The sequence below is a fragment of the Emys orbicularis genome, chromosome 2 (genome assembly GCF_028017835.1).
Source record: "Emys orbicularis isolate rEmyOrb1 chromosome 2, rEmyOrb1.hap1, whole genome shotgun sequence".
NCBI lineage: Eukaryota > Metazoa > Chordata > Testudines > Emydidae > Emys > Emys orbicularis.
Genome location: NC_088684.1, coordinates 70,506,084 through 70,523,428, shown reverse-complemented (window position 1 = coordinate 70,523,428; position 17,345 = coordinate 70,506,084). Strand labels below are relative to the sequence as shown.

Below are 17,345 nucleotides of genomic sequence, written 5' to 3'. Positions count from 1 at the left end.
GAGGGATTGCAAGTGCTTTGGAGGATAGGATTAAAATTCAAAATGATCTGAATAAACTGGAGAAATGGTCTGAAGTAAATAGGATGAAATTCAATAAGGACAAATGCAAAGCACTCCACTTAGGAAGGCACAATCAATTGCACACATACAAAATGGGAAATGACTGCCTAGGAAAGAGTACTGCGGAAACAAATCTGGAGGTCAGAGTGGATCACAAGCTAAATATGAGTCAACAGTGTAATCCTGTTGCAAAAAAAGCAAACATCATTCTGGGATGTATTAGCAGGAGTTTTGTAAGCAAGACATGAGAAGTAATTCTTCCACTCTACTCCATGCTGATAAGGCCTCAGCTGGAGTATTGGGTCCAGTTCTGAATGCCACATTTCAGGGGACAAATTGGAGAAAGTCCAGAGGAGAGCAACAAAAATGATTAAATTTTGGCCATATAGGCACAATCAGAAAGTGCTAGATTTAACCAGATACTGCGGCCAATATTTTCAAGAATAGGTCCCTAAAGTTAGGATTCTAAGTGCTTAAGTGCCTAAGTAAGTGGCATGAATTTCAAAGGTGCTGGGCACCTAGCAGTCTATGGACTCTGCACTCACTTAGGTACCTAAATATGAATGTAGGAGCCTACATTTAGGCACCCATTATTGAAAATATTGGCATGTGTAACTTTATTTAAAATCATACATGTCTGCTTGGAGTTAAGAGGCAGCTTAAGGCACCAACAAAACAGCCTCCAGTTGAATTGCACTGTAAACTATGATGGTGACCTCATGTCTTTACTATGAATGAGGAAAATGATCAAACAGTTGGTGTTCACTTGGTGTCTAATTCTGCTCCCAATGAACACAACAGCAAACTCCCATTAACTTCAATGGGAGTAAGATTAAGATCCTAGATGGTGTAGTTGTTCTAGTAGTTAAAAGCACATGGGTGGGAGACGATGTTCCGTAGTTTAGTCTCAGCTCTGCTATAAACTTACCTTATAACCTTGGGCAAGTCACTTAAGTTCTCTTTGCCTTGGCTTCTATGCGTTCATTGAAAAATGGAGGTAGTATTACTCAATGTATAAGACTTTTGAGGCTAAATGTATCAATGTGACTAAATATGTAATGAGAGCTTTCTCTAGCCAGTGCCATAGTGTGTACTTATAAATACAATTAACTCTCATTGATTTTTGTGTCAATTTACTACATTTTTAGTAACCAGTCATCGTATACATTCTTTGCTTTTTAAAATTTGCTTAAATGATGTATAGATCAAGACCAGCTAACATAATATTAATTTTAGCCATGCCTATTTGCTCTTTTACTGTTGGGTATTGTGTTATACTGTTTTTTTAACGATTTAGTGACCAGTCAAGAATTCTTTGCATTTTTCTAGTATTTTGCTGAAAAACAAGTTGTTGAAAGGCAATACTGGAATATCCACAATCAATAAATATACATCTTTTGGAGAATTACATATAAAAACAGTACACATCGTATGTGACTTAACATGTGCTAAAATATATTAAGGATTATCTTTAAATCTTGATTTTTTTAAACATTGAAAAGTTTTCACAATACACAGACACAATAAAATCATTTTGGTCTGAAGGCAGATCATGCTTAAACTGGATCTCCACAATACAGACAAACATATGTTATTTCACACAAAGTAGTTAATGAGAATTTTGATTACATAGCTCTGCCATGTTTTGTAGTCTCAGAACTGATACTATTCATTGTAAAGCAGCAAAATAAGTTAAGATGCCTTCTTTTTGTTTCTGAAGCAAAGATTTTTAGGTCAAAACAGAGTTTCTGCCATAACCTGATTTAGTGTTATCACCAAATGTTGCTTGGTATAGACTAGATGGTGGCAGATATATGCTATAAGAAGAACAGTTCAATTTTTTTCTTGTCCAGAGTCACCTGATACAATATGAAGCACTTCCTACCTTGCTGAAAGTGGGTATTTTACCACTTGCTCAGCTCCACTGTAAATATGGTTCCAAAATCTGGCAGTCAGTCTTCTTTTTTCTTTGAGCTTATTTTGGGGAATTCCCTGTCCTAAGCAAATAACGTATTTTAGTTCAAACTATGAGAATTCCTAAATATTATCAAAAATGTCTCAAACCACAGTGGTTATTTGAGTTAGTCCAAGATCATTCGATTCTCCTCTTCCTTGAGGACAGTAAGATGACATCTCCACGACTAGTCATACTGGTTTGTTTGTCCCATCCACTTCCCTCAGGTAAGCAGGGTCTTGGACTGTGTTTCTGACTCTGCTGGTGCTCTGCCTGTCCATCCTCATCTTAAAGGGAAAGCAGAAGTCCTTGAAACAGCGCTTGAAGTTTTCATCCAAAAAAGCATACAGGATAGGATTTAGACTGCTGTTGGTGTAACCCAAAGCAATACAGAAATAATAGCTGGAGATTGCTGCAGTGCTATGGGGCACATCCCCTAGTGCCTCAACCAGCACAAAAATGTGAATGGGAGTCCAACAGATAATGAAAACTGCCACAACTACAAGAACCAATCTGGTGATCCGACGAAGGTTTCGGTCTTTTTCTCGAGACCCTGAGAGAAGTCGTACGCTCTTCAAGCGCAGGATCATCAGGGTATAGCAAACAATGATAATGAGAACTGGAATAACAAACGCAAAGACAAAGACGCAGATTTTCATGAAGATGTCCCACCACACATAATCAGTGTCTGGAAACTGCAAAGAACATTCAGTACTAGCAGTATCTATAAATGGAAGAGGCAAGAAGAAGAAGAAAATTGCTTTATTATTAGACATTCCAACCTATATCTGTATTACAGTATAAGCTTGCAAAAGTGATTACCATGTAATGTGATACAAATAAATGGAGTTATCATTAAATCACTCCAATAATTGCTTTCAGTTGTCATTGAAACTAGTTTTCCACTGCTGTCTTTCAGGACTAGTTGGAGAATATTTTAAAATGTATTACATTACATACAAACTTTTGTGCACAAGAGTGGCATAAAACCTACAGAGGCACACAAATACAATCTATAGAGATGCACTGAACAGTTGTTAGGCTCTGGATCTCAATTTGATTTGAGGCCAGGTTCCATGCAGTGGCAGAACCAGGTTTTGCAACTGAGGGAGGGGCAATGGGTTGTTGGTGAACTGGAGGCCTCACACTCGCTGGGAAGCAATGGTCCTGTCCCACAGGACTAGGTCTGGCTCTTCACTCTGGCCATTGGAGCCTGGTGCCGCAGCACCATTCAGATTTGGCCCGGCCACCTCTCCATCATGAAAGAAGGGCAGCCAGGCCAAACTTTAATGAATGGCGTTGTGACTTGGAGCACGGGGTCACAGCCCCATTCAGGTTTGGCCCAGCCACCTCTCCATCATGATGGAGGTTTGTGTGGGCCAAATTTAAGTGAGTGGCATTGCGACATTACACATGGGGTCTCAGCACCACACAAACCTGTGAACTGTGTCACAGCACCCGGAGTGAGGAGCTGGGCCCAGCTCCACAGGACAGGAACCGCCTCTGCCAGGTGAGAGTGGGATGGACTCAACCATAAGCCCGGTGTGAAAGCTGACACACATACATCCAAAGACTAGCAGGGGCGTGAGAGTCACACACACACACACCCCTCCTTATTAGCTCCACGACCGGTTCAATTGAGTTGAAATCTTGTGGCTGCTTTCATGCTATTTCCACCAAAAAAGACTAGATTTCTGCCTTCCTGAATGGTGGAAATCTCATGAGGTTAGCTGATCCCGTGAGATTTCTGCCATCATGAGACAATCTTGCAATGAGACAATTAGTTTGCAGAAATGTTTTCCCACATGCTTTCTTCAGTGCTGCATTCCCTTGGAAATAATATCTTTTTTTAAATGAATCATAGGTAAAGCAAACTGGTATACACAGAGTCTGAGTTGCTCCTTTTGCAGAACACTTAATTGAGAATTCTGTCTGAGTAGGGACTGCAGGATTTGACCCCATTGACATCAGTTCACTTCTGTTCTTGCTGTAATTTTATGAATGGGGGGGTCACATGCTGACATTTTATTTTATGTTCTAGTCTTACTTCATCATACAGGAGGCTTGTAGTCAGTGTGATATTCTTAAGTTCACTTGCTTACCTCAGTGTAGTATTCCATCATATAAACCAAGCACAAGGAAAAACAAGACACAAGATAAATGGGAAAACAAGACAAAGGGTCAGAGTCTCCACTAGTGTTTACTGGGCATTTTTCACTATGACTAGTAGTTTAGCTTTCATTCCTGTCTGTGGAACCCATGTGCCTACTAGGGAGATATCTCTTTAGGAGATCTATTGAGGGGTGGATAGGAGTCAGCTGTGTCTGGGTCACTGTTGCTAGGCAGATGCACAATTAGCACTCCACATCCAGAAGTTTCTGGAGTTGGGTGTGGTAGTTTGGGGTATGCTCAATAGAACCCCTAGCTGCTGGAGTCAGACTCCATGAGGGAAAGCAGTCAAGGCAGCTGCTATACAAAAGGCCATGTGTCCTGTGTGGGCTGGGAGAAGCTGAGCCGAGGAGAAGGAAGCAGGGTGTTTTCCTAGCTCTGAATTATTTTGCAGCAGGTTAGTGATATTGTTAACCCTCCAGAAGAGAAGCATGGGCAATGTTAATTATAGAAAAGGAAAATCGGGAGGGAAAACTCATTTCTTTTATTTTAATTGAATATTTTGAATGTTGTTCAAATTTTGAATGTAGTTAAATTGTCTCAACTAATATGATTCACCAACTTTTCTTTTATTTAAATGTGATGATGGAGAAAAAGTCATTTATTTTACTATTCTCATTTTTTGCATTTTTCTTGTGACAGTTTTTTTTTAAATCTATATACTTAACTGAGTGGTTGGTTAATCAGTTAGCTGACTGGCTAACTGTGATTTCAGCAGAGGAAGGGGAAGAGTCTGCATGGATTCCAGCTGAAGATTCCTACAAGCAAGTGGAAGGAAGATGTTGCTTTTGACTCAGCAGATTTATAGATGTGAGTTTCAAAGACTCTGAGACTCGGGTGAACTCAACCTAAGCTTTTTGGGAACTCTGAGTTTCTTCTCACTGTGTTTCTGCGGGGACTGACCTGTTTAGATTTAATTTCTTTTCTTTATTTACATTTATGTATAATAGTGAAGATAATGTATGTGGATTATAAAATAGCCATCTTATAAACATTGTTATTATTATTTATTATGTTTCTTTAATCATAAGTCTTTATACAGTTGGTACTTAATTAAGTTAATTCCTTTTGGTCTTTTGGGGACTTGAATGTGGGGAGGCTGACCCTGTGCAATCCTTACTGAAAGTCCTTAGAGACTAATTCTAAGTCTCCAGCTGCTTTTCTGTGGTAGTTGGGTTTTTTTAGGCATTGGAAAAGGGCAATGAAGTGAACTTTAGCCCACCCAAAGGTTACATCTGTGCATATTCATTTTCCTCCACTAGAATCATTCTTCTTCTGCAAAATGTTATGCATTGGCATTTACTGGATCAGGATTTAAAAGGAGCCAAGATTCATTCAATGTATTATTTGTACAGCATTGTTTCTTAACAATCTACAACAGACTATTCACTAGGATTGGTCAGAGAAACTTTGATGGAACTATATTCTGTCAAAATATGCAGTTCTGTCAAAATCAAAACACAATGAAATTAGGTCAATTTTGTTGCAAATTCATTTACAAAAAAATTGAAGGGAAAAAACTTCTGAAAGTGTTGATACATCCTATTTTAACATTTTTGGATGAAACTTTTTGATTTTTCATTTTGAAATGACTTTTCAAAATTATGTAACTTGTATTGTTATATATTTTATAATATTTACAAGAATAGATGTGTAAATATAAAATATTCAATTTAATGTTGTCAAATTTTGATTGATCTGAAACTAATTTTTTTCAGAATTTTTCTTCATGGAGAATTTTGAAATTTTCAGGATTTGTTCCAATTCTGAATGAAGCCAAATTTCAAAATCTTTTGTGAAACAGCTCTTCCTCCGTCCTCTCAGCTCTAGTATTCACCACATCTTTGATATTGTATTGCATGTTTTTGCAAGATAAATTACAGCAAATATTTGATTTAGATGTCAACTCAGTTCTTTTTACTCTCTCTTAATTAATAAATGTGACAGCTTTATGGAGTCTGGGAACAAGTGTTTATATTTTTTAGCTAACTCATTTTTGTGCAATACAGTTAATGCATTTCTTAAGTAGTAGAAAGCACAATATAGACCTCCCTCACACTGTCTGTATTTAAAGAAAGAGGTGGCCTCTGTGGTTCCCCAAAGAAACAAAAAAATGCAAAGGAGAATTTGATATTAGATTTAGCTTTCATTTTTGGGAAAAGTTTCTAGACCTTCTTGTAGCAAAAGAGCAAAATGATGTTAAAATGATCATTACCCTTGAAAACATGTCCCTGCATTTCCTAATGATCTCAGATTATTCACAATGTCCTCATGGTCATCCAGAGCTGTCACTGTGTGGGTCTTGAAAACCATAGCAAGTCCCTGGATTTGTTATTTTGAAGCAGTATCACAGTTAATACATTATTGTGGGGGGAGGGAGCTGAGAAAGAAGGTGGAAGCAAAATATTTTTTTTAACTTGGAAACATGCTAAGACTGGCCCTGTTTAAAGGCTATAGCACAAAAGTTACTTAATGTTAGATTCTCATGCAAAAGATTTAAAACTCATTCATGAGCTTTGTATAGCACGTGATTTACATTTTGAGAGAAATAAGAAATGTTGCTTCTATTTTACTTTCATACTTAAAATTCCCTGTTAACCCCAATGGCATTCAAAAACATTTCTTTTTTTTCCCTGGAACAAAACAAAATTTCAAAGTCATGAAACTCCCTCCAAAAAAAAAAAAAATCCAAAAAAGTTCCTGCACATTTGTAATTATTAACTTAACAAACCTATTAGAGCAACATTTGGAAGATATTCAATTTACACATTTCCTTTTTCATGTTTCTATGAGTTCTGTGCATGTGAATTTCAAAGCTGCTATTTTCAGATCTTTGAACTTCTAATAGGTTAAAGTCTTCTAGGTTGGAAATTTAAAGAACTGGTAAAACCAATTACTTACCAAATTAGCTTTGAATATATAGACAAAGTAGTTCAGTAAGAACATGTACACTTATCAGTAATCCACATTCCTTTAATTTTAAATTAAAAATTACTTCAATTACTCAAAAAAGTGCAGAATATTGTACATTGTTGTGGATTTAGATCCAGTATCTTCTTTAAAAAAATAACAGGAGTACTTGTGGCACCTTAGAGACTAACAAATTTATTAGAGCATAAGCTTTCGTGGGCTACAACCCACTTCTTCGGATGCATCCGAAGAAGTGGGTTGTAGCCCACGAAAGCTTATGCTCTAATAAATTTGTTAGTCTCTAAGGTGCCACAAGTACTCCTGTTATTTTTGCGGATACAGACTAACACGGCTGCTACTCTGAAACCTGTCAGTATCTTCTTTGAAATTTTTCAATTACATAATAAGAAACTGTTGGAATTGACTCAGATTCCACCCTGGCTAAATATATTTTAGTAAAATATTTACTATAACTTACCCAAGGTCCCCACAATGGCAGGGAAATGGCAAAGTAAAATAAACCCAGAAAATCCTGGCAAATGACCCACAGCCACACAGGTGAAAATCCCCCATGGTCACTGCCAGATTGACCTAGGGGAAAATTCCTTCCTGACCCCCCACATATGGCTAGCAGTTAGATCCTGAGCATGTGAGCAAGGACCAGCCAGCCAAACAACTAGGGTTGCCAACTTGGTAATATTTAAAAGCCGGACACTCCAGCAGTAGCCCATGAAAGCTTATACTTAAATAAATTTGTTACTCTAAGGTGCCAAAAGTACTCCTGTTCTTTTTGTGGATACAGACTAACACAGCTGCTACTCTGAAACCTTAGGAACATAAGACATAATCCAGAAGTAAGACCCAGGGCTATTGAGCCCTACTCCCACCTTCACAAGAAACCCTGTTGCACAAACACACTCATATATTTGTCCATCTCTCTCTCAAAACTAACTACGTTGTTTGCCCTCACAATTCCTAGTGGGAAGCTGTTCCAGAACCTCACCTCTGTGATGGTTAGAAACCTTTTTCTAATTTCCAGCCTGAATTTGTTCATGGCCAGTTTGCAGGATCAGGGCCTTGGAAGAAACTAGAATTCCACATTTTTTAAAAAGAGATTGGTCTGTCAGTAAAGGAGAAACTCTATTAAGGTCAGACATACCAAACTTATGCTGCAGGAAGAAAGTGTTAGCAAATACACTGTTGAGAATAATCCTGCATTAGGAGAACTAGATGGGCTAGACAATCTAAGAGAATAATTTTTAGAGATGGGCAAGGTCATTTGATGCTCAGACGTTAAATTGACCACACAGAGTCTTACCCAGAAATACTTTTCCCCACTGGAGAATTAGAGGTTAAACCTGAGCTTTGGTTGGAAGTGAAAAAAGTAGCATGGTCACTTCATCCTCAGGGCCGTCCCTAGGGGGTTGCGGAGCCCAAGACAGAAGTGACGAATCCATCACTTCCGGGACCGACCCATCTTTCTGGGACCGAACGCGCCGACCAATCGCACCAGACCGCGGGGCCCCAAAAGCACAGGGACTGCAGCGGTCGCCCAGATTCACCATACCCAAGGGACGGCTCTGTTCATCCTACTCCCGATTTATTTGTTGAATTCAAATAAGCACCAGACAATATAGTTGGCCGTAATTACTCAAATGAGGCTGACAATTAGAAATGCAGGCGTTTTGCAGTCAGCACTGAAGTGCATTTGCAAACAGTGCTCAATCTCACTATGCACAATTATCAGTCTCCAGTTTCAGGAGGAAGAAGCTCACTCACATGATTCAGCAAGGTACTTAGGTACATGACTAATTCTTAAGCACCTCTACCCCATTGTAGTGAATAGGATTACTCCTGTGCTTAAAAAGCTACGCACATTCCTAGGTACCTTGCTGACTTAAGTGTTTCACATCTTTTAAAATATTATATAAGCAAGCCAGACAACTATTCTTCCCAGCTGAGGATACCAGGAAAGGACTCTTTCCAGAGCCAGTTATTGCTTTATTGAGACTGTCGATGCTTTATTAGTCAAAAAAGTTCCTGCAAAGCAGTGGTTCTCAACCTAGTTACCATTGTGGGCCACATCCAATACTAGCTGTATGGCCCTGAGGATGTCACATGGGCCATAGCTCTGTGCTGATTGGGCCGCAGGTTGAGAACCACTGCTGCAGAGCAAGAGAAGACACTTTCTTTCCAAAGGTCTGAATGCATCCCAAGATCAGGAACAAAATCCATACGTTTTGCACACCAGTGCAGACCAATAGCCAACAAGTTTCCTCTCTGAACTTGCTAATGCTTTGTTTGCATGGATCTATGCCAAACGATTTAACAGAAATTGAAATCAGTAGCAGCTGCTTTCATAAATGGGTAGAGCAGTCTTCCATAAAATTCATAAATTCCTGTCTGCTGGAGTTCCACAGTGTTTAGAGATATGCAGCTACTATTACGCCCCATAAGAGGGACAATATGAGCTCCACTCCACAGCTGACCAGGTCTGCTGATTGATGCTATAGCGGTGGGGTCATGGCCACAGCACATCGCTACTCCATCCTCACCCATTTTTTGGGTGGCTCAAAGTGCTAACCCAATGAAGTTCTTGAGTAAGAGAGAGCACAAGAGCTACAATTGTCCTCATCTTCTCAGGGGGGGTTCATAATATGGCTTACATTTACTTAAGATGGAATCTGAAGTCACTGAATATGCACTGGAATTCATAATCTTCCAAGTGACACAAATATTTAGAGGAACGCGGATATAGATTACAATACATGGCTTCTTGGTCTTCTAAGTAGTACTTATTCTGACTCTACCTAAAAAAGTCAAGAGCTACTAATCTTATGCATTTAAATCTTTCATTGGAGAAGCATGGCATCAAAATGTTTCCATTTTTTCCTCAGATGTTCCTCCATTTGGAATATAGAGCATTCTGCTTTATAGGGCCCGATTCTCTGCTGCCTTCTACTTTGTAGCTTGTGCAAATTAAGTGTTCAACTCTACCTCATCAGGATGGTTGTGCTTTACACCCACTTGGCATGTGTTTAAAGCACTGATCTATTAGGCCAACAGAATACTCAGATTCACTGAAACTCATTTGTGCATGCATGTCCATTTACAGTGAAACTCTGCTTCTAAGGGATAATCCTGCAGTCCTTACTCAGAATGCTAGTTCCCATTATAGGCAATGGGAGCTTGGGATACCTGTCCCATAGACCCTATGCCTCTCTGTTGCCCTATCTTGCTCCTACTCCCAACTCCTCCCTTGACATACTTTTCTCTCCAGCTACTATGACCTATCTTCTTTCCCCTCTTCTTCTCTAAGCTCCTTGAATTGGTTATTTACAATCAGCCTCTGACTTCTAATTCTGCTTGACGCTCTTCAAACACCAATCTGGCTTCCATTTTTGATCTCCTCTGAAACTTCTCTCATGAAGTTCTCCAGCCAAATCTCAGACATTTATGCTGACTTCTTCCTCCTGGACTTATCAGGATAATGCATCATAAAATGTCATTTGTTCATTTAGTTGACCAGTGTATCTTATCTTTAACTTTAATATTTCATACTATAATATTCTGTAGCATATTTAAGTATTGAAGTCTTAGAAATATGAGTTCTTAGAGAAGTATTCAACTATTACAATTTTGCTGAGAAAATGTGACCGGGTTTTTTATGTACAATTTAAATGATGTACAAATTAGTGAAGTGGGATTCAATAAGGTTCCACTCTACTCAGTATTCCAAGTTACATTTATATTATTTTAGAAGCAAAAGAATTTGAGTTTAAAATTATCAAAATTATGCTCACCTTCTCTGACTTTGGTGCCTCCAAGGACTATGGCAGATATACCAACAGATGAGGACAATAGCCAGATACAGATATTGATTATCTTTGCCTTGAGAGGAGTGCGGAAGTCCAGGGCTTTCACGGGGTGACACACAGCAATGTATCGATCAACACTCATCATGGTCAATGTGAATATGCTGGTAAACATGTTATAATAGTCAATTGAAATAACTATTTTACACAGCACATCCCCAAATGGCCAAGAGTTCATCAGGTATTCAGTGCTTTGAAAAGGCATAGTTGTAGTAACTAAAGCATCTGCCATAGCCAGATTGAAAATATAAATGTTCGTTGCTGTCTTCATCTTTGTATACCTGAAGTACAAGAAAAATAAATCTTAATTATAGCAACACATTCACATATGAAGCTAGTGTATTAGGGTAACTGTGTTGTAACAATCTTTTGGACAAAAATGCAAGCATGTTCAAGACTGAGGGATTATATTAAATATGTTACATTTAGTCTCTCAACTATGTTGCTGCTGCTGTATCACCAATTAGATTTACTTGCCAGAGGCAAAAATGGATTTTTGAGTAATTTTAATGGGATCATGTAAATTAGTCAAGCCATTATAAAGATGCTAGATTTAGTTTCATCCTCTAAAATCCAACTACAAATAAATGAGAAAATAATTTGATTCATTTGCAAGTGATAGAAAATTCTAGCAGTTCCTTTCCTTACAAGCATCTGAAAATACATCTACAATCAAAGATCCATAGCATGGCTGTGGTTGGCCCAGGTCAGCTGACTTGGACTTGCAGGGTTCAAAGTGTGAGACTAAAAATTGCAGTGTAGATGTTCAGGCTCGGGCTGGAGCCCAAGCTCTGAAGCCCCAAGGGGGAGTCGGGTCTCAGAATCCAGGCTCCAACTTGAGCCCAAACATCTACACTGCAATTTTTAGCCCCACAGCCTGAGTCCCATGAATCTGAGTCAACTGACCTGGGCTCTGAGATTTGGTGTCATGGCTTTTTTATTGCAGTTTAGATGTACCCTTACTGCCTATTGTTGGGGTTTTTTTTACAGAAGTAATGGGTATCCTCGTCTCACCATGCTATGGCATGAATAAATCATTAATCATTACTCTTGCAGGGCCAAATCCTCAGCTGGTGTAAATTAGCATCTCTCAATTTATTTCACTGGAGCTATGCCAATTTACACAAGCTGAGTGGCCTGTAGAGTGTAGAATAAGATACCTGGTTAAATAGGCTACTAGAGTCCATAAAAATTACATTAATCATAATACTATTTTCTCGATATACATTCAAGCAAAACTGATATTTCATTGGTTTGTGTAACACTGATTAAGAAACGTGGCCTGCAATACCATACAAAACTATGGGGGCCACATTTTCAACGGTGGGCCCTTAAAGTTTCTGAGATGGCACACAACAGAATATTGATTGTTTCTCATCATTGTTGATGTGAATATGCTGATAAACACTAGTCAGGCCCTATTATTCTAGGACAGTTGTGGTCTTGCTGATTGTACAAGAGACTGGGTCTCAGGAAATCTGGATCTGCTTTTGACTCTACTACTTTTCTTTTAGAGAGTACTTTTTCTCTATAGATCTGAAAGTATTATAAGATTCACAACAACTTTTCCTTGTTCAAACTTGTTCTATCCACAGATCTCAAATGTGTGTGCAAACAGGCATTAATGTGCCTAACTACCTGTTTGGGTGTATAATTAACTGATTTGTACCTGAAAACCTAGGATTTGTGTGCACCACACTTTGTAACACAGCCACGTTCTCCTAAAATTTTAATTTTTAATATAAAAGTAAATGTACAAAGTCTAGTAATGAGAAGACTTTTGTGAGCCCTCCCACACAATTACCTCTCCACAAGTGCGCCCCCCAAGCTAAGGCTTATGGGCATTGTGGCCCTGGGATCAGTGTCCAATCAGGTTGCAGTAGCAGATGTCTTTCACAGATCTCCTGCCCAATGGGGGATCAGACTGTTTACTGCTGTCCAAAGACTCTCATAGATTAGAAGGAAAAATTGTCTTTTCTGCTAGTCTCCTGAACCTGCAAGTTGAGGGAACTTGAATCTCTCACCCAGAAGCTCTAGTGACCTTGGGTGAGAGGGCACCTGGCTTCATTGTAGCCTAGCAATAACCTATACTTTACCAATATATTATAGAAGGAGCTGGTAGCAGTTGCCTAACACTTTACATTACAGAGGATTCCTGTGACTTTTACTTTGTCATCATTGTTGACAAGAGGCCTTTGATACTTAGCAGGGGGATCCCCTTGAGCTACAAAAGTGCCTTTTCTTTATCCCATGAAATTCCATTCAGATTTGGCTAAGATAGAAAGTGTTCAAATTGCCATTTTCATTCTCTCACTTGCAACCACAAAAAAAGTTTGGCAGCCTGCCAAAGTCACTGAATGTTCAAAAGTCAGGCTCATGTCTCCACCAAAGCAGCCCACACTGCAGTGAGAATACCTGAGAGCTGTTGGAGCAGAGAACCGGGGGTGGGGAGAACAGACAGGCAACCCAAATGCCCCCACATAAGCCCCTTAACCCACCACATGGCCCCAGTGGCCCATTCTCCTCCACCCCTTGGAGTTCTCCCAACACCAGGAGCAGGAGAAAGATGCGGGGGAAGAGAGAGAAAGCACCAGTCAGGGCTGGACTCCCTCTACACACACACAGACATATCCTGGCCCAGCACCTTATCCCCTTTAGCTTTATCATTATTGGTGTCATAAGATCAGTTACCAGCAAAAAACATGGAATGGAGTTAGGTTCATTTTCATTGCTGTGACTGCCTGCTGCTAGATTCAGAAATGCTTCTATTATCAGCTATGGCGTCTGATTTGGAGTCAGACAGCTTCTTGGGAAGACATTTTGACAGACAATTAGTAAACGCACTTTAGAAGCAATCAGAAAGATGCCATAATGTGCTGATCGAGTTTTCAAAAATCACATATTACTTGTACTCTCCAACACATGACAAAAAAGTGAACAGATATCTGGTTGACTAGCTGTCCTCTCTCTCCCCTGGTTTTTTTTATGACCTCAGACAATGGAAGTCAGTGGTATATGGGAAGTCTGGTTTTCCAAGTACCTTGCTTTGCACAGGCCTGCACTTGTACAGGGTGAAAGTATTGACTTAAAACGTCATGTTTTCCTAAAAAATAAGTTTAGGGATGCTGCAGAAAATTAAAATTATTGATCCAATAGTTTAACTTCAGCTCTGAGGAAAATATCAGTATCTGTTTTAAAATGTCAAGTACGGGACTAAGAGCAGAGTTGGATTTAATGCAGCACATATAAGATGACTCACATTTACTGTCTTTCATCTAAAGTTCTCAAAGAGCCTTAAGAAAATATTTATAAACTGTGGATCATATTTTACCCTCAGTCTTTGTACAACCCCAGCCCCTTTTCCCCCATTAACTTCAGTGGAAGTTCTGTGCACAGAAAGAGGGTCAAATATAGTCCATGATATAATGAGAAATGTAACAGAGTGGCAGTTTTGATGATCCTACATAAAAGTGAAAGGCTCCTCTCCTCAGTCAACATAAGCTCAGATGCTAGAAGCTTGTATGAAGATGCAGAATAATTTCTGCTGTCTTATGTTCGTAGGTGGATCTTGTTATCTCCAGCTAGCATATAATAGGGGTGGCTGGAGCCTCTCTGGTACTAACGTACCTGGGAGGAATAGAGATATCCCAGAGGAAAAACTTTGGCTTAAATTTATGTTTGGATATTATTGTTTAAGTTACCAAACCCCAGGAAGAAAAATGATCGTAAAGTGTGTCCACTTTGTAAGGAGCAGAGTGGAAATGCCATTTGTCTGCTTACAAATTATGAGTACAATTCTCAAAAGCATCTAAGCAATTTCAGCACTTGGAAGCCCAAGGCCTACTGACTTCCAATGACGTTAAATGAACTTTGGCTCCTAAGTCACTTAGGCACTTTTGAAAAATTTACCCCACTTCTTATTTCACCCATCACTGCAATGCACTCACTTCTGGAGTAGGATGTAGCAGCTATTTAACAGGACACATCAACACTTATACATTTGTTCAAGACAGCGAGTAACGGGGGTGGGGGGGGGGAATAACAGCTAACAAACCTACAGGGAAATTTGAGGTTTGGTAGGCACAGTGTTATTAACAAATTGGTACACATTCTAGAAAAGTATCAATATACATTACTAATATGTAAGGATTCTTTGACAATACTATTGCAAGCAGTGACAAAGAGAATGAGGATTTAGAAATTATAGTATTGCATTAATGATTTTAGTTAAAGCTAAAAAGGCGGCTCAAAATCATTTTTCATCCAGACATAACTTTGATAAAATAACATTTTCAGACTGAAATGTTCCACTTCAGTATGAGATCAATTTGTTTTGCAAGAATGACAAATATACTACGACAACATTCTATGATAGTGGTTAATATGTGAAGTAAAAATGCATTAAATAGAATGAGGCATAGCAAAGAAGTGGTATAGGAGGACAGCTGTCGCAATGAATTAAAACATACAAAAAACAAATGTCAAACATTTCTTTAAGCTACAGATGGATGCTATCGTGCTAGGCTCCCTTGTGTGAAATTCCCATGGATAGCAGCAGCAAGGGGCAAAGACAAGGGGCATAACTGGGAAAGGCCCCAGATCTCAATATTTATATATTTAGGGTAAACTCAATACCAATTTCATCTACCAATGTAATATATGCCATCATGTGCCAGCAATGCCCCTTTGCCATGTACATTGGCCAAACCGGACAGTCTCTATGCAAAAGAATAAATGGACACAAATCTGACATCAGGAATCATAACATTCAAAAACCAGGAGGAAAACACTTCAATCTCTCTGGTCACTCAATAACAGACCTCAAAGTGGCAATTCTTCAACAAAAAAACCTTCAAAAACAGACTCCAACGTGAAGCTGCAGAACTGGAATTAATTTGCAAACTAGATACCATCAGATTAGGCCTGAATAAAGACTGGGAGTAGTTGGGTCATTACAAAACCTAAACTTAATTTCCCCAGTAGTAATTTCTCCCTACTGTTACTCACACCTTCTTGTCAACTGTCTGTAACGGGCCTCTCTCTTACCACTTCAAAAGTTATTTTTTCTCCCTTGGTATCCTGCTGTTAACTGATTTCTCTCGTTAGACTGACCTAACACTTGGTAAAGCAACCCCCATCTTTCATGTATTTATACCTGCTGCTGTATTTTTTACTTCATACACCTGATGAAGTGGGTTCTAGCCCACGAAAGTTTATGCCCAAATAAATTTGTTAGTCTCTAAGGTGCCACATGGACTCCTCTTTTTTTTGTCAATACCAATTGAATCAGAACATAGTGAAAGACTGGGGACATATGAAGTAGAATGAATCTAATGTTTTTATACTCTTAAAAGTCATTAAAAAAGCTTATGTCAATATGAAACTTAACACAGAGCCAGCATAGAGTGTAAAAATCAGTATTTTTTAGTAGTAGGGAGCCCAGAAAACAAATTCACACGTTCATAGTAATCATTATTATTGTTATCACACAAATTCAAGCGTTGCCTCTCACTGAATTAGCTTTAACATAATAATTATAGGCTAAGACTTAAAAAAAAGTTGCCTAAAGCTAGATTCCTAGGTCTGTATCTAGGCACCTAAATAAGTGGCTTGATTTTCAAGAGTGGTGAGTGCCCAACAGCTCCCACTGATACAGCACTTCTGAAAAATCAGGCCACTTATTTAGCTGCCTAAATATGGACTTAGGAGCAAAACCTGAGATGCTCATTTTTAAAATCCTTGCCATAATGTTTACTTGTTTATTATAAATCTTATTGTAACTAGTTAAAATTTTGTACAAAAATTGTTATTAAAATATTAAATATAAATTGCAAAGGATTTTTTTAAATAGGTCAGTTCCCTTGCAAAATCAGTGCTGGCTGGGTCATCTGCCAGGAGTCAACCTGGGAACTCTGGATCAAAAAGCATGAACCTCAGATGCAACAGCTAAAGGACTAGGTCTAATAGCTCAAATGAAATAATAGACTTAACCCTGTATATATGGTTTAGCCCTAGAGGAGGATAAAGAGCCACACCATGCTGATATGAATTACACATATCCCTGATTGTAGAAATTCATCCCAACTTTCAAAGGTCAACAAGAGTTAAAATCCTCACATGGGCCTCCATTTATAACTACACCCCTGAATCAGACATCTATGGGGCTTGAACTCAGGTCAAAAAGTTTGAGTTTTTATGCTTGAGCTAAAGTACGGGATTTGTACATTCAAGGGCAGGAGAAGCCTCATAAAACTTGAAACATGGTCTAAGTCACTCACTGAGGACAAAGCCACACTGCATTATGAATCCATCTCCCCCCCGCACACACCTTTGGATAAAGAAGATTCAAAGGCGTTGTTCATTTTTAATTAAGAAGA

At 38.8% G+C, this 17,345-nt stretch overlaps 1 protein-coding gene across 2 annotated transcripts in view; it reads right to left on the bottom strand.

Annotated features, from left to right (window-relative positions):
• Positions 1 to 2,205: 2,205 nt before the first annotated feature.
• Positions 2,206 to 17,345, bottom strand: part of OPRK1 (opioid receptor kappa 1) — a 34,485-nt gene continuing 19,345 nt past the window's right edge. The window contains exons 2-3 of one of the 2 annotated variants that reach the window (XM_065398566.1): positions 10,897 to 11,249; positions 2,206 to 2,738 (exon numbers count right to left, since the gene is read on the bottom strand). In XM_065398566.1, coding sequence (XP_065254638.1) covers positions 2,206 to 2,738; positions 10,897 to 11,249 — 886 coding nt within the window. Of the gene's footprint in view, positions 2,739 to 10,892; positions 11,250 to 17,345 lie in introns of both variants that reach the window. The other variant, XM_065398567.1, reaches the window with a different exon arrangement.